Here is an 18,998-nt window from a genome sequence, read left to right on the forward strand (position 1 = left end):
TGGGGGAATTGGCCACCAAGCCCCCGCTCTGCAACAGCTGCCGCTGCTAAGTGAGTTACTAGCCGTCAGACTGCCTTTATGTCACACAATCACACACACATACGCATGCATTTTCCTGTCACATGTTGCCTGTGATGGATGTTGTGAGGTTATAATGTACTGCAACAGCGCAGTAGAAAATATGTGCCATCCTCCACTTTTGGCCTTTAAATTAAATGATTGCTTAAATGAACGGCATTTCATGTGCAAAGAGTGAATGCTGATTGGGTTGTTAAACAATAAGTTATTTATCACTCCACAACTAGCTGCAGCCCCATTAAAGGGCGAGGCCATGATACAAAGCAATGACTTAGTGTTTAATGTCTGCTGTCAGATCAAATGGGAAACACAGCTGGGGGTAGATAGTGCCAGGGATCAGCATGTCATCAACTGTTAGGATGAATTTCCTAAATACCTCATGAAAGTTAGATTATTTAAAAAAACAAGCTAAATAAGCACAGGAAACCGAGGGGTTTTGATATATTTCAGTCTGATTCAAAATGAGAAGATTCTTTTTTAGTGGTCTCATTAAAATACAATTTGTCCTTCTTCCAAAAGCAGCGTTATGATCTTTTAGTTGAGCCGTGCCGTGCCGTGCCATGCCATGCTCATTTGTACTTCCAATGCATCCTCACAGCAGGGGCTTACTTTGCTGACTCAGTATTATAGCAGGACAATATTATATCCCTAATCCTTTGCAAGGCCAAAGCTTGACAGTCCTCCCCCTTAACTAAGCTGAGGCGTCAAAGTAACCAGATTGGCTCAACTTGTGTTATTAGGAGAGCCACTGGAGACAAGGCTCAGTGTTTACTCTATAATCTTCAGCTCCACAAAAGCTGCTGCCAGTTTTGTTGCATGACCTAACCTTAATTTCACACACAATGCACCTCTCTTTTCTGTTGGGGTATGACATTTGTGTATTCTACAGTGTTTCTCAAATACTGGCACTTGAATTGCTTTATTTGTCAATCATTCAAAAGGACTCAAGTTATTAGAAATATGAAGTATTTGAGATTGTGAGGAAACAAGCTTGAAATATGATATTCAATATGATATGCTGTAAAACATTTACAGGGAAATGGAACGATTTTATGTATTTTAAATGTCACCTTGCTGCTGAAGGTGAAGTGGTAGCAAAAAGACATCACCTATCACTGTCAGAGATGGCAGCTCTCAGAAAAACACACTGCCTCTCCCCCTGCGCTCTTTCGACAGCATAGCCTGAATATTACTGCTGTATGCAGAGACGAATAGAAGAGAGGAAAGGAGAAGAGGAGGATGTATAAAAGATTTGATAAGAGGAGAGGCACGCTAATATCCCCAGCAGCATAAATACTAAGTATTTGCAGATGGGGGAACCGGGGTAAAGAGAAGACAAAGTTGTAGTATGGGAAGTGTAGAGAAGAGACATTGCAGTCCAACATGGCCTGGATCTTTGTTTCAGTATGGACAGAAGAGAGGACAGGGAGAAAGGAAGTGGAAGAACAGGGAAGGTGCAGGATAATAGGATGAGTAATATTATGTGATGCCCTGCTTAGGTATGGAGAAGCAGCAGAGGACAAAAAAGGTGATGAGGAAAACTATAGAAAGGCTAGTATTCCGTGTCTTAGAGAACAAAAAAGCATTGATGTTATACAGTACGTCACTGTTGAAGAACTTAAAATACAACAACAGCATATAAATGACATTTGAAAGAAAATTAAAAGTCCAAACACTCACTGTCCCACTGATAAAAGCCCTTGCATTTACAATAGGGCTGCAACTAACGATTATATACAAAATTATTAAATCTGCAGATTCTTTCTCGATTAGTCATTGGCCTGTAAAGAATCAGCCAATAGTAAAACAATTATCATCACAGTTTTTCAAGGTCTTGATCTGTCAATGCAAATCCCCCAAATGATGTAACGTAATGTGATTTAAAACTGAGAAAAGTAGGAAATCTTCCAATTTGAGAGAGTGATATTTTTATTTATTTTTTGCCATCAATGGATTAACAATTTCTATAAAGACAAGTTGACCTTTATATGCAGATCTAAAATGCACTAAGAGTAGCTCAGTGTCTGTGGCCACATTATCAGAAATGGCTTCACTGTTGGGATTTCTGGAAAGTTAGGCCAAGCAACACATTTACTGCCTACAGCCATTGATACCTCAAAGTGGAGATCTTGAAATAGTGTCCAAATCATCAATAAAAGGTGCTTCATCAAATATTATTTCCTTACAGTAAGACCAAGAATTGAAATGTGTTTTAAACAATGATGTGATGCTTGTTTTCTCTTTAGGTTTCATCTGCTGTGGGCAGGAGTATATCAACTCTTCAACCTCACTTTGCTGTGTTGGTAAAGACGGAAATCCCAGCATGCACCCTGCTGGCAATGAGACGGTGACACTGCAGTGCTGTGGGTCAAAGGTCATACATCAGGAAGAGGAATGCTGCAATGGGATTGGCTATGACGCTCAACGACACGTGTGTGCTGACAAACCCACACCCGGCCTGCTGGTCCAGGTGTGTGTGTGTGTGTGTGTGTGTGTGTGTGTGTGTGTGTGTGTGTGTGTGTGTGTGTGTGTGTGTGTGTGTGTGTGTGTGTGTGTGTGTGTGTGTGTGTGTGTGTGTGTGTGTGTGTGTGTGTGTGTGTGTGTGTGTGTGTGTGTGTGTGTGTGTGTGTGTGTGTGTGTGTGTGTGTGTGTGCACTCTTAGTAGAGAAAGTTCCATATGAGACATGACACATTATTATCAATAATTTTGTAATTGTCAATTTATTAAAAAAAAATCTCTAACAATTAATTCATACATGTTCAGTGTTGCCATAGCATTTTAGATAATTGTTTGCCAAAATATCGGGCCTTCACACGTCTACTTACATGTTAAGCGGTTATCAGCAGAGGAAATGTCTCTCCCTCTCCCAAACTCACACTCATTGTCACATCAGGAGTTGGGGTCTGGGTCATCTTCCATTTATCAACCGGGGTCATGTGGTGTGTGTGTGTGTGTGTGTGTGTTCCTAAGTCAGCACGAGACAGGCGCTGCATACACACATACACCATCAGAGGCGCACACACACAGGGACAAAGGGTAGGAACTCTCATTAGCTCTAATGATGTCATTAAGGACCATTCTTACCACACACAAACATACACACATGTAGCAAGAATCGGCATGTATCGTGTGTTAGACACAGAGGCGCTTTAGAATACATATATAAAAAATGGTGTCTTTCCTCCCCTGACTTTGCTCTTCTCTGCTCTCTTACCAGTCCATAACCTTGTTTTTGTTTGTCTTCTCAACTTCTCTTTTTCCCCCCACTTTCTCCATCCTTTTCTGGCCCTTCCTCCTCCTCTTCACAGCACGAATGTATGCAGGGCGCCATTTGTCCTTTAGCCGCAGCCTCTACAGCTTACTGTGGCTCTTGTGACCTCGATCCATCTACGACCGCCTGCACATGGCTCCTGTCTGCTCACACACAGCCTGACACACCCAACGCAACAGACTCACCTTCCATCAACATCGCTCATGAAGCTCTCTCTCAGGGTCTGTCTACACATGCAAACAAAAGTCATAATACATTCAAAATGGCAGACGAGAACCTGCAACTTGATGGGAGCCTGTGCGCGTCACATGAGGAAGTCGTGTACAGCGGAGATGCCAACAGATACACCTATACAGGTAATTGGTGTGTTTGTGTGCTGTTGTGTTTTAAACAGGCTGGCTGCAGTATGAAGAATGACCAAACCAGTGATTTTCCATAGCAATAAGCTTAGTTCATTATTAGCATTTGTCTTTGCTTTTACTTTAACTTTCTTCAGTGTTGGGTGTCTGTGGTAACAAGCCAAGACATAAGGAGACAGCTTATGCATTTAAAACGAATAGTCTTTCCCACCCTAAAACTCCCGGTGTTTCATGTTTCCAAAATGTGTCCTTTACCTCTCAAAGTCTGACCAGTGGTCATGTATGTCTCCTTTTCCAATGACTGCTCTTCTATGTTGGCACTGACATAAACATGTACTCTTGTTAAAAAGGAAAATCGAATGACTTTTACTTGCCTAAACATTTTGAAGTGTCGTTGACACAACTCCTAAATAGCTGCCAAAGCTCAGAGGAAATCACATGATCCTTTCTGGTGTCATCATACATCTGTAATAAGAAATGTTGACCATTCATAATCTGCCTGCCTGTTTCTGACCTCTGACTTTGTGTGGAATAAGGACTCTCATTTCAGTCCTCAGAGCCACTGTGAAGAATATTTAATAAAGAAAAAGCCATCTATAGAAGACACCGCTCATAGAAATGTTGTGCCTGAGGAAACCAATTGTGCATTTTACTCTAAATGTGTAAGTCGCTGCAATCAATGGGCTTTGGAAACAGATGCCCTTCCACACACACACACACACACACACACACACACACACACACACACACACACACACACACACACACACACACACACACACACACACACACACACCAGGACAGCTGTGCAGTGTACATTGAAAGCTGTTAACGTGGTAACTCTCTCTGCGCTGCTCACTTGTGTGTCATTAAAACTTAGAGATGGGCGTTTAAATGCCATTTCAACATTCTCTACTATTTATCAGCCCAAAGGGAGTTGGAGTGTGTGCGTGTGTTGGTTTGTGTGGGCGTGTGTTAGGATTTTCAGTCTGTCCACCCATTACTTATCTGGGTAGTTATGTCTGTTTAATCAAGACTAATGGTGGTTGTGGATGTTATCACTGTGTATGGGTGGTTGTGCAATAATTACATGTTTTTATACGTGTAAGTCCCGAGTTGGTTACCATTTTGGTCTGCTTCTGTAGTGAGTGGTGTTTTGTGTGTGTGTTTCTTTTACTTTGTGTGTGTGTGTTGCATGGGGCGGTTAGGATAAGAGTTTCTAGGCAATGCTGTGACACCATCTGGGCAGAGGCACATAAAGCTGTCGCCACCCACCATACACCAGATGTTTCTCATGCACACACACTCTAACACACACAGGGTATCATGCTATACTCTCTTAATCCTAAAGTAGATCACACACAGATAGCTCCACATGTGCAATGAACTCTATAGATATATACTGTATTGTCTTTTTTTTCTTTTTTTCTTTTGAAAATGAGTCTTTAATCAAACACACACATTCAGCTTCGGGGTAAATATCCATGTACAGGCATTCAGTGTCTTATTTACATGTGTGTGTCACTGTGTGTGTTTTGTTGCTTTGGTTATCACAGTAGTAAAGACAAGAGTCCCAGACTGGCGGTTAAAACATGGTCTCATTTTCAGCAGCAGTCCCTTAACACTCCTAAAAGTAATGCTCATGTGTGTAGAAGTGCATCTGTATGTATAAAGGCTGCTGTATGTATGCCTCACCAGAAGGGTTGTCACAGCCTGTTTCCCAGAATGCTTCAGTGATGGTGAATATATTGTACACAATATATTATGAATCCCTTATTTTCATTTTCTTTTGGCCAAATGCTTTTGCAACTGAATCCCATTTGCAAACTGTTCACTTATATTAAAACAATGCACCCAATCATTTAAATATCCAAAGAAGCAGTCAATGTTGGCTCATTTCTTCTTGAAAATTGACATTTGTACATATCTATCATACTGCAAGGATAGACATCTCTTTTCTATCAATCCACACATATTTAAAATGTCATTTCATCTTCAAAATGGCATATTGATTGCTTGCGCTCTGGGATTACAGCTAAACTATTTGTCCACTCACAGTATTAATCACAGAAGTGCTGCAGTGTTGGTCGATTATGAATTGTATTGCTATTTGATAGATTTCTTGTTGTTTTTTGTTTATTTGTGTTCCTATTTTTGATACTCTCAAACAGACTCAGTCCTGGAGCCCTTCACCACCTATGAGTACAGAGTGAGGGGCTGGAACAGCTTCGGACGAGGCTCCAGTGATGTTACAGCAGTGAGCACCAGTGAAGACAAACCGTGGGGAGTGGCACCTCCTCGCTGGAGTCGCTTAGGTGAACGAGATGACATCATCCAGTTGCTATGGCAAGCACCCGCCAGGCCTAATGGTGTGTGTGTGCGTGTGTGTGTGTCACCAAATAGCCCCTTCTTTTACATGTTGTTCAATTTTGAGAAAAAGTTAAAAATAGATTATAAAAAAGTACCTTTTCCATTTTACCAGGTGACATCACCCACTATGTTATACTGCGGGATGGACAGGAGCGTTACCGTGGTGATGAAACCAGTTTTACTGATGTGGGGGGGATCAGGCCTTTCCAGGAGTTCAGCTACCAGCTGAGGGTCTGTAACCGGGCCGGTTGTACTGACAGTACACAGGTAAGACTACATGTGTAGTACTGTTGCTATTACTGTTCTGCTGTGTCAGATTAATTTGTTCTACTTTGCATCACTGAAGCCCTTTAGCAGCATATGTGGCTAAACGTATATGCTTACCTGTCTTACACATATAATAGAAAGTCAGCATGAGTATGGAAGTCTTTGAAGAGTCTTTAGTTCAGAGCGTACTGGGAGTTTGGAGCATTTAAAGCTAAGACGAGGAGCTGGGCTGACCTGCCTTCTCATAAAGCATGAAATTATAGCAAGAAAGGAAATAAGTGGAAATGCAATATTTTGTACCAAAAATATATATATATATATATTTACACTAAATACTACCATTTGCAGCTACGATTGGAAAGCTAATGACTGTTCAGTTGATTTCTATTTCTGCTATTTGATCAGCCCTAATGTTAAACCCTCTCTCTCTTTCACACACCAGCACACACACGCTCACACTTTCCAAAACCTTACTCTGTTGTAGCACCTCATTCCATAAAGACATTATTCCCCCTGTGTGATTATCTAATGGCTTCTCTAAAGATGGACTGAGCTTCACTGAACTAAGCACCACTTTACTCTGTACTCCAGTTCATTTCTTTAATTTAGGCTGAACAATTAAAGAAAAAGAAAGGTGTTTAAAAAAAGGTGTGTGTGTGTGTGAAAGAGATGTAGAACTCAGAGAGAACATCGCTTTGAGATAAAATATACATGTTTGTGTTTTTCTAATTGTTAATCAATGTCGTTGTCAGTTTGAGGCGGTTTTAGGTTTAAAAAAACGTTCAACAAAGTGAAGCTGATCAATCCAAGTACCATATTAGTCAAAAGTGTCCCGGAGCTGATTTTATAACTAATCCTTGATTCTCCTAAACATCTAAACTTCCTCCAACCAGTCTGCATACAGGTGTGCAACGTGTGCTGTCCATGTTTAGTTTTTTCATCGAGTAATTGCCTGGACATGCAACAGATGCTTCATGTTATTTAAACCTAAATCAGAATCCTTTCCGCATTTCCTTCTGCAGTTGGCCGCTCATATGATCCTTTGTTTGGACAGTGGCCTTTAAGCTAAATGCCATTTCACTCTCTCTTAAGAAGTAGTAGTAGTTCATGTGCTCAGTTGTTTTGCAAGTGATATTTTACACATGTTAAACCTGTCTCTGACCTTTATTGTTAAGAATATACAGTGTGTGATGTTGTCCATGTCGGTACAAGTTTTTATTTAGCCTGGTTTCCGCTCTCCCCCTGTATGCAGGGCTCTGGATTTGCTGAGCCTTCCTGATGTTTGTGATAGCATCCATAATAGCTTCACACAGAACTCCCCCTGCTATCTCTCTGGCTGTAGCAGAGCTGATATCACCACAACAATTAATTTCTCCGGCTTAGGGGTGATGAAAGCTCACGTTGAAAACTGTCTTTCTGGCTTTTTTTTTCTTAAGCTAATTTAACATCTCATTATTTTGATGAGCTCATTCTCACATAAAGACGCAGCCAGTAGATGTGTAACTGGAGAGGTGGATGGACCAGAGAGGGTGGGATGGAGGTAGAGTTGGTTGAACTGGATGTGACGGTTTGATACATAGATGATGGATGTATGAATGTAAACAATAAATGGATGCTGGGGAGAATTATGACATGGATGAAATAGGAAAGGATGGATGTAGGAAAGTGATAAAGGAAGGAGTGGTAAATGGTTGGAGAAATGAAGAGGAAAAGAAGAATGGTTCAACAGCTCTATATTTTCTGCAGAAAAAGATAAAATGTAATTTTGAAGAAGGTAGATTGACACTGTAAATCTCCGACATCGACTTCGGCCGTTGTTACACTTTTCTATTAATTGTGAAAATGAGATTTTGATAAGAACGACTGCCCTCCTTGACACTTCGATGCGACCCGCCGGATTGGATAGTGATCAGATACATTTCCGCACAGATGTCTGGTCTTTACTGCTTTTTTTGTTGTTGGAGTCTTTAACAGTCCTTTAAGCTGTTTTTAGATTAAGTTTACTTCGATATTGCAGCCAAATTCCTTTTTTCATATTTTCTGCGATATCCTTAAATATTCTTTACATTTATTTTTTCCTTTTTGTATCTGCTCTCAAGTTAGCAAGACTGGTTTTCCTCCTCTTTTTCTTCCGACCCCGCTAAACTGTTAAAATGCGCCAACCGGCTTAGATCCAAACTCAATGTGACCCACACCATTGGAGCATATGGTGTTGTTGACCTGTTCCGAATACAAGCAAGATCCAACATACGAGCATAAAGACTTGACAGTTAAGTGTAACAACGGCCTTTAACGGCTTCATGTGCTTTGAAAAGTGTTGCCTTCAGGAGGTGTTGGTGATAGTATACACCTGAACTGTGCACGTGTTTAAACATCTTACAGAATAAAGCCAGCATCATGATTCAAATGGTGTACCAACTTGACCTAAAACATATCTCTACAGAAGCAGGCTCTTGAAGCATCCTGGCTGGACACTTTACCTGATAACCCAAAGCCATATGCAGTAACACCACAAAATCAATCTCTGTCTTCCATGCTCTCGCTGCCTACCTCCCTCTCTCACACACACATACATATGTTTCGCACAAACAAGCTCACACACTCCCAGCAGTGGGGGGAAAGGGAGTGAGTTGGATTAGTTTGTACACCACTGAAAATTGGCCAAACAGTCCCAATTATGGGATAACTTGGGCTAACCTAATACACCACTGCAATTACCTGGCATCAGCCCCCTCACATATCCACACACACACACCCCGGCACACACAAACAAACACAGGCACACACAAACGCACACCTGCTGTGACAACAGAAGGTGCTGATCTAATACGGTTGGTCACTTAGAGCGGGAGGAAGAGCGATTGGTCCTCCTCTGTCTTGGAATCCTTTTGTCCTGCTCTCTGCTATTTGCCTCCTGTCATTCCCCTGATCCTGAGGCCATACTCTTCAGTTTCTCCCAACTGTTGTCTCTTTCTGCTCTTAACCACTCTCATCGTCTCTACTGTCCAAACTGCAGTTTCTCTTTCATTCGGTGTCCAACATTCCCCTTTCCCTCTTTTCCTTATGTCTCATTTTCTTTTGTTCCCCCAAGTTTACATTCCTTTGCATATTTGAGAAGGTTGGAGGAAGATTTTCCTAGTGAGCTTTTTCTTTTTACATGTGAGAAAAAACATAAGCATCTATATTGTATTTTTCTGAGCTATCAATGATTCTATGTCATGTTAACATGTTAAAAAGTACATTAGCCTATAACTGACCTAGGATAACTTGGATGCAAAAATATGTCATTTCAAACGGGTTTGAATGGAGACAGGTTGTACCTCTTTCTGTTCCCCCTTTAAGGGAACTTAGATTACAAAGGTGCTTCATTAGTTCCTACAGTTGAATGTAATGTCTCACCAAGCCAACTGAACTGCATTTAAGGTACATGCAATACATGGCTTTATGGCTTTTTTTTGCTTTACTTCAGAGGAAAGTCTTGAGAGACTGAGTTAACATTAAAGCATGTACTACACTTTCCATGCATCTTCTTTCTCCGACTCCTTTTCTCTGTTACCTCTTTGTGCTTGCGTATGTATACCTGCATGTACCTGTGTGTTTATGTGTGTGTATGTGCACATGTGTGTCTCCTTAGTTGTAGTAGCAGACAACTAATTGCATAGCACTGTGTGGGACAGGTGGGGGAAGTGCTAGTGACAGTCTATTAAGGCAGGATATCCCTGTTGCCATTAGCAGCAGATTGCCCTGTGATTCTGTTGCCTCCACATTCACCCAGTGTCCACCGGGCCCGCTGATACTACACAAGGAATTTACAATAGGATGGTCACTCACCACACTCTACTAAAGAGCGGTGTCTTTTTTTGCTTACCAAGCATCTTTCAGTTGGATTCTTTGTCATGAGGAAATGTTAAAAGCGATGGAGTAATTCAACTGAGGCCAGTGTCCATGTTGCCATTAAAACGATAAGCAGAACAAAATCTAATCATATTTTACACCAAAATGAGCATGTACATGTTTATGCAGGCTGCTTAAATGCAGGACTACCTGCTTATATTCTATATAATCCTTTCCCATTACCAATAGACAAGTCTACTTTTCTTGTTTTTTTTCAGGAGTTTCATATGTTCTCTTTTTTGGTCATGTTTTGGCTGTTGTATATAATACCATTTTTTTTTTTTTGGGAGGGGAATGCATAAAACATATTTTTCTGTCGTCAGCAGGGTTTTTACTACCTCAGAAAGAGAAGTCATGTGTTTGGATGCAGTTTTTATTAGGTTGTGATCATGTTAATTACATTCATAAATGGTTCTCGCAGAATTCCATCTGTTATTCACACCTTTTACATTCTGTAAAATATCAGAAATGTGGTATATTTTATACTGTGTGTGTGTGTGTGTGTGTGTGTGTGTGTGTGTGTGTGTGTGTGTGTGTGTGTGTGTGTGTGTGTGTGTGTGTGTGTGTGTGTGTGTGTGTGTGTGTGTGTGTCTGTGTGTGTGTGTGTGTGTGTGTGTGTGTGTGTGTGTGTGTGTGTGTGTGTGTGTGTGTGTGTGTGTGTGTGTGTGTGTGTGTGTCTTCTTCTGTTTGTGTGTATGTCCATGTGTGTGTTGAGGTGGTGGCAGTGACAATCCAGGGAGTCCCAGAGGGCGTGCAGCCTCCTGTGGTAACAGCTTTAAGCCCTTCCTCCCTCCATGTAAGCTGGTCTGAAGCGACTCGTCCCAATGGAAAAATACAACGCTCCCATCTGAACCAGACTGGTGTAGGAACCATATTTACACACATCAGTGGGCCCAGAAATTATACTGTGTTTGGTAAGATTCTCAGATCATCAAATGCCTCACTTTTCCTTTACATTTCTCCCACTCATCAAACTCTCTCTCTCTGTCTTTACTCCATTGCCCTTTGTCCTGTCTCTTCTCGACTCCTTCTCATCTTTGTTTCTGCTTACCTGTCCTTTACTCTCCTTCTTCTTTCCTCCTTTGAAATGCATCTATTTGTCTATGCTTGTTTCTGGAAGGCATCTAATGAATACATGTACACCTGCTCTCTCTGGCCCAGCCCTTTAACACAGACACAAATACACTCAAGTGAACACAAAAGAATACAAATAAAAAAGAGGCACACTCTGACACAATTCGGACACAATCTTGGGCTCACATGCCTTGAAGCTCACACGAAAAACTCAAATATTAGTACAAAACAGCAGAACAAAAGCTGTTTTAGACCCAGTGCTCTAACAAAACACTGCAAAAATGTTGTACCCAGTACACACACAGACATACAGAAGCGTTGTCTCAATATTGTACATCTGCACACAAACATGGTGGTGTCAGGACTGCATGATTTGTGGGTTTTGTTTTATCTATCCTGAGGAGGAGCTGTGTTTCTGGCCTTCTGCCATCATTCACAAGAGACACACACACACACACACACACACACCCACACCCACGCACACACACACACACACACACACACACACACACACACACACACACACACACACACACACACACACACACACACACACACACACACACACACACACACACACACACACACACACACACAAACTATATAGAGACACTTACTAAAAAATGCCAAACAACAATAATCAGAATTAAAATACTTACCTTCTTCTGGAATTTGAATAGTTATGTATTTACTGTACACTATTTAAATGTTTAAATGCATAATGTAGTGATGGCATCCTTTGAAGCTGAATTTCAGTGACACGCTCCCTTCACAGCTCTGCTCTCTGCTCTGTCTTGGACTCATACCAGGCCTCGGCTTTGCCAGTAGCCAATAGACTATTCCCATGGTGCCTGTGGTTGGCTTGTATGGTCAGGAGTTGTGTGCGCACAAGCGTGTGTTTGTATGTGTAGGCATGAGGCAAAGCAAACAATGCCAAATAGAGATGGTAATGTGCTGTAATACTGTACCAGCCCCATGTGCCAGTGTAAGCAACCAGCATGCATGTGTGAAATTCCCCTGTCCCCCAGTGAGACACTGGAAAACCCTGCGCATTCAGCCAAAACCACTACTGGGGGACTCTCTCTCTCACCCTTTTGTCTTTCTCCCTCCCTCTCTTCCCGGCTCTTGTTCCCAACATTGCAGCCATCTTTGTAGCAACACATTTATGCTTTAAAAAATAGATTTCTGTGTTTCATTTATTGCAGTCCTGTTTTTTTACAGCGGACAATATTAAATCACAATGTTTTACAAAGGATCAGGAATGGATGAAACTTGTAGGTTCTCTACAGATTCATTCAACAAACCTTAAGTGATAGGCTTCGTTCTCCACTTTAACCTTATTTTATATAGCAAACTTCATTAAATTGAATAAATAAACCTAACAATTATATTCAATTAAAATGTCAAAGTAATGGATTTTTGGTAGATTGTCTTTTTAATGTGTCTTCCTTTGGGACTTCCCCATGTATACACACACTCAAGTGTAGCTCTTCGTACAGTTTGTATGTTCTTGTACTTAGAAACTGCTGTTGCTATGATAGCTTGTAGCACAAAGAAAAGTGAAACGGAGACAAAGGGGGGGGAGGCAGGGAGTGAAAGGTTCACAGGATGACACTTTTTGAAACGGAGTGAAGGAGAAAAGGAAGAAGGAGTAGGACAGATGTAAAGATGGATGGATGTATCTAAGTGTTTTCAGTGAAATATGAACAGAAATAATTGCTGCGCTACTCCCTCGTCCTCAATGTTTAATACGCCATAATTCATCCTCTCTGCATCTCTGCGACGGTTCTCACCGCTGTCAGAGACAGACGCTCAGAGAGCTCACTCACTCACCGCAGAAACTGGAGAAACGTGCTTTTTTTAGCTACTAAAATGTCAATGTTGGATTGAGTCACTTTGCAGTGTTGTAACTTATTTGATCTGATACATGTCTGATGGAGTATTTTCTGTTAAAATCATTTTCCTCAGAGAGCCGTTTATTAAGAACAGTTGTTGTAAATTTACTTTTATAATAATCCTCATCATAATACCACCAGTATTATCTGACATTCTGAAACAATATTTATTTATAATAGTATTTATTTTTACTGAGTACCTGTTTCCTTTTATTAAATATATAAAGAATAGAGTACTATATATATATATATATATATATATATATATTTCTTTTAAATCACCTTTTATTTGTGGTTTGTTTTTGCCCAGAAAGGTTTTTCAGAAGAAGAATTCCCAAATGTAGCAGCTGCCAAAATGATGACTGAATCTAAAAATATAAAACAATGTTGTGTTTTCTACTATTTCCCTTTTATAAGTGATTTGCCTTAGGAAAAGCCAGAAATGGACTCTAACTAATAGCATTTGTAGCAGTTCCGAAAAGTGACACTTCATAGAAAGAATTAAGCACTGCTGTACAGAGACACCCCATGTGAATCGATATTAAGTATTGCTATCATTAGCTCACGATGAATTATTGCCTGCAATTATATAGATTATGGCATTAATCATGTGTTTAATTGGTCTTTTGTAGGCTCATTATTAATTCAGAACAGCAGGGAATAGAGTATGTTCTTTTATTTATTAATGCCTTTCCCCCGTAGTCCATGCTCGGATTGGTCTGTGCTAAAGGTACAGGCATGTAGGCGTAAGAAAGGAGGAGATACACAAGAACTGTTTATCAATCAACCTTTGATCGGTTTATCGTAAGAAGTGTCAACCCTACAGTATGTGGAATGAGTCTTTCATGTAACCAGTTAACAACATTTGCTGTAAGTTTATGATTTCTGTTTAAAACATCTGAGCTAAAACATAAAAAGTTTAAAAGACTGAAATTTGAACTATATAGTCCAGTTAGCAATAAATACAAATGCTCTAGATGTCATCCTTATAACTTCATGCACAATGAGTACAACATTTTTATTTAAGTGAATCTCTATCGGTTGAAAAGTTGGAATGTGAGGGATACGATCATAAACTAACTTTTGAAAATATTTTTCAGTTTCTCTGAAGTCGACATTAATAATACAACAGTAAGCAAGCAAAGTAAGAGCTATCATTGACCGAATATGTCTCAAAACTTGTACACACAAGATATGTAGAGATGTTTTCCAAGTGGACACATTCACACATTTATTCATCCCATATTCCTGGCCATGTCTTCCAAGGTGAAATGTGTGTGTGTCTGTGAGCAAGTTCAGTCTTTATTTAGTTTAGTTAGCGCATGTATATGTATATGTGTGTTTAAATGCATATGTATGGCAAGTACTGCACAATAACTTGTATCTGCTCATATTGATTAGCTTGCTTAAAATATCTCTCTCTCTCTCTGTGTGTGTGTGTGTGTGTGTGTGTGTGTGTGTGTGTGTGTGTGTGTGTGTGTGTGTGTGTGTGTGTGTGTGTGTGTGTGTGTGTGTGTGTGAACCTGATCTCATTGTTCCATCCCAGACGCTCTCTGCATTAGGCAGCCACAGACAGGAAGTCAAACTCTTAATTATTTAGGAGAGGTGTTATCAAAGCTCTCCTCTCCCTCACTCACTCTCTCTCTCTCTGTTTTTTTTTCCGTTAGTTTTCTTGCGTGTTCTCGATGCATCATCTATCATTTCTGTTTCTTATGCAAACTTCACTATAACTTCCTTTTTTCCTCTGCTTCTCAACTCACTCGTCTTACTCTTCATTGTACCAATCATTGGTTCCCTCTCTTTCAATTTCAGCGCCTTACTTTCTCTTCTTTCTCTTTCTAAGATGTCCTCACGTTTCCTTTTCCTCTTATTCTCCTTTCTGGCTTTTCCATTTTTCTCCCATCTTCTTTCATTTTACCATCTTTCGCTCTCTCTTTATTTCCTTTACTATCTGATGTGTCGGGTAACTGGCTTGGTATTACCTCCTGTGCCCATCATCCTATCATATTCTCTAATGCAAACAAGGAATGGCAACCTGTCAATAAAATGCCATTATAAATCAGTAATTTTTTTCCTGAAACACACACACACACACACACACACACACACACACACACACACACACACACACACACACACACACACAGACACACACACACACACATACATATAAGGGAAATCCACAACAACAGTATCACACTCCTTACTTTCTCTTGTTGGTTCTCATTCTCTTTGACTTTTAACTTGAATCTAAGCTTTAACTATTTGCTCTGTCTTACTGCCATATATTCTCTGTCTGTTTCTCCCTGTGCACACACACACACACACACACACACACACACACACACACACACACACACACACACACACACACACACACACACACACACACACACACACACACACACTGATCTCAGTAGTGTCCAGCTATCATGATGACAGTGACAGCCTTGTCTCACTCTGTGTTAGTGAGCCGCTGGCTGCTCACATCAGAACGCCCTCAACCTGTTTTTCACTTCCCGGTGATCACTGTTAAAATGATTGAAGCTGCCTCTGTCTTTCCATAATCTAACACATAAGCACACATATGTATGTACTGGTATGCACACATAGAGACACACACACACACACACACACACACACACACACACACACACACACACGCACATGCACACACACACACACACACACACACACACACACACACACACACACACACACACACGGTAGACACCCAGTAGTTTCTTCAGCAGACCAATACTGCCCTCTTCAGGCTTCAGTTTTAAAGGTTACTTGAAACACCAGGAGACATCAAAGGTGGTTGTATATGTGTGTGTATGTTTTTGTCTAACACACGGGTTGAATGAAAAGTGTTTGTTTTGGTTTCAAATTGAAATAATAAGAGACACAATGGTTGGAGAAGCAGGTAATGTTTGGCTTTTCAGAGTTTTTAGCCTTGTAGTTCTGTAATATTCTGACTGTTTTCCTATCAAAAGGTAGGCCTGATACCGTTTATTCGTTTAGTCCGTGATTAATAAGTACTGGAAACAATTTAAGCATTACTGAATACAATCTGTATGCACCGAAAAACATTTAACACACGTTTCTTATACTCATTACTGTTGGATCACACGCCTTCATTGCCAAATTAGGTTGTCTATGTGGTCTGTGTTGATCATAAAATATGACACAGTTGTCTGTCCGTTTTCGGCCCTTTTCTGACTCCTGTAGAGACGCTCTGTCTGTCTCTATGTAGAAACATGAAGTGAAGGGTTACTGCTTTATTCAGCGTTGCAACAAATGACATCACTTTCGGTGTAGATATCATTTACTATGCTAGAGTGCACACATGCATATACACACGCTTAGTTGCACAGTTAAATAGTGTAACAGAGCCTTACGCTTCAAACCCTAGTACTTTTGTATGGCTGGCAGATTTCCTTTATTTAACCCAAACCCAGGGCAACATAGTGAGAACATTTGCACACACACAGACACACACACACACACACACACACACACACACACACACACACACACACACACACACACACACACACACACACACACACACACACACACACACACACACACACGCACACACGCACACACACACACACACAAACACATTGATCAGAGGTTGGGTTAAGCGTGGCAGGCTGTGAGGCATGTTAAGCAGGCTGAGGAGTAGAAAGACACGAGGAAACCGAGGTGTGTGTGTGTGTGTGTGTGTGTGTGTGTGTTTTCTGTCGTGTGTAGTCAACAAAGGAAGGGTACCTACATGCATAAAGCAGCTGAGACACAGTATGTTGTCCCTTTCTGTCTCCCAGCCTCCAAATAGACACAGTTGGAAACAGTTATAGTTCATTTAGATTATTAACTAAATTAGAATACAAGTATGATAATTAACACAGAGTAATATTATTGTATTTTGTCACCTAAAGTAAAGATTTGATAACTCATTTGTAATATAAGTAACATACGCATGTATTTCAAATCTGCAACTCAACGAGTACTGTCTATTTCCCCTGTGATATTAAACATGAATCAAATAGAATACATTTACATTTCTTTGTTAAAATAAAATCTATAGTTTTAAACACATTTTCAGTCTATTAAATATGATTAGTTTTTAGTATAAATGTAATATGCTAAAGATGAAACATGTTAGTAGGTATGAAAAAAGGTTCTATATAATAAAAGTATTTATCTTGTCCTTAATGTTATCAAATATGTATTGCTTCTCTGAAAGTATTTCAAATGTAGGCAGAAATAAAGAATTCAACACTCTGTTTTATGTAATGCCAAAGCCTGTTTTCACATTCATCCTTTTGAAATATTGTCATTTTTTCGCTCCTTCATTTTCCCTTCAATTTGATTTGTAAGCTGTTGTATGCTGTCAGCTAAGTGAATGACCATAAAACATCCAGTCAACCCCCATGACAACATTAAGGATTTGCATTCATCCATTAATCCTCATCCACCCTCGGTATATCAAGCACCAGGCAGAAAATATATCAAAAGAAGACAAAGCTTTTCAATCACCAGAAAGTGGTTCTAACTCCAGGATAACTTTGTTTAGGTACATCTGGATTTTCTTTAGCAACTTCCAGTTTTTCAATTGTTTAAAATAAGCCAAAAACTGATTTCCTGTGGTTGCAGTTAAAGGACCACTCAGTCGTTATGTGATTTCTTTTAGACTGCGTATAGCGGGCGCATATAAATAAATCATATCTGGACGCTGTAGCCTAAACGTATACCGAGGTATCATAATTATCATAGATCAAAAGCTGATGACATTACAGCGTTGGACCGGTCCTATCCCATGTCAGTTCCGCGGCTGCCCATCTTTACGTTGTTTCATTATTGAGTTATGGCATGCATAATTTAACACCGACAGATATGGATCCATCCGTTGAGAGAGTGTGGAAAGAACAGAGGGAGGGAGAGTGAAATGGATAGAGAGAGAAGACGCTCAGGAAAAGAGCTTGTGATACGGGCCGGAAAGCTTTCCTCTCTCTCTTTTTTACTTTATTCCCCTTATTGTTCTGTATTTGGATATGTGTCTCTCTCCCCCTTTTTGACCCCCTATTCCTATTTTCTTTTGAAAACCATCAGCTTTTTGTGTACGGAATAAAAAAGAAACTGAACGTAGAAATAATATATGCAATTTTCCATCTTTTATGTGCGTAGGATTAATCTTTTGTGATTTATTTTCATCACATATGTCTATTGTTCTGTGTGCCACAGGTCTGCAGCCGTACACAGACTACAGTTTTGTGCTGGTGGGCTGCACAGCTGTGGGATGTGGAGCCAGCTCACCTTCCATAGGACGCACCCTGCAAGCCCCCCCTGCTGGTACACACACACACACACACACACGCACACGCACACGCACACACACACACACACACACACACAGGCACAATTATGCAATTATTGGACATCCTGAAAAATATGAAAACCTTTCTTATAAATCTTAGGAATTCATCTTGTGACATTTAATTCCAAATCATTTGGTCACTCGGATTCTTAAAACTTGTCTGGATTTGTCCGGTGTCTGAACCACGCTAATGTAAGACTGTGAGAATCTGCATTGCATTTTCCACAACAATGTATTACCTGCAGTAAGTAAAGTAAAAACATTTTCCAATAATCATTATTTTTTTCCTTTTATTGTCACGGGGAAAAACATTATGTTAAATTGTTTAAAATATATAAATTACTTTAAATAACCAACAACTAACCATTTTGATAAATACTGAAATAAAGCAATCTATCCAGCATTC

At 40.2% G+C, this 18,998-nt stretch overlaps 1 protein-coding gene across 5 annotated transcripts in view; it reads left to right on the forward strand.

Annotated features, from left to right (window-relative positions):
* ush2a (Usher syndrome 2A (autosomal recessive, mild)) overlaps positions 1–18,998 on the forward strand; it is a 188,567-nt gene that overhangs the window by 125,906 nt on the left and 43,663 nt on the right. For all 5 annotated transcript variants that reach the window (XM_079666927.1, XM_079666929.1, XM_079666930.1 and 2 more), the window contains 6 exons: positions 2,325–2,548; positions 3,388–3,706; positions 5,881–6,078; positions 6,192–6,346; positions 10,956–11,154; positions 18,460–18,567. In XM_079666927.1, coding sequence (XP_079523053.1) covers positions 2,325–2,548; positions 3,388–3,706; positions 5,881–6,078; positions 6,192–6,346; positions 10,956–11,154; positions 18,460–18,567 — 1,203 coding nt within the window. The remainder of the gene's footprint in view (positions 1–2,324; positions 2,549–3,387; positions 3,707–5,880; positions 6,079–6,191; positions 6,347–10,955; positions 11,155–18,459; positions 18,568–18,998) is intronic.

Source organism: Notothenia rossii (assembly GCF_949606895.1).
Source record: "Notothenia rossii genome assembly, chromosome: 2".
Taxonomy (NCBI): domain Eukaryota; kingdom Metazoa; phylum Chordata; class Actinopteri; order Perciformes; family Nototheniidae; genus Notothenia; species Notothenia rossii.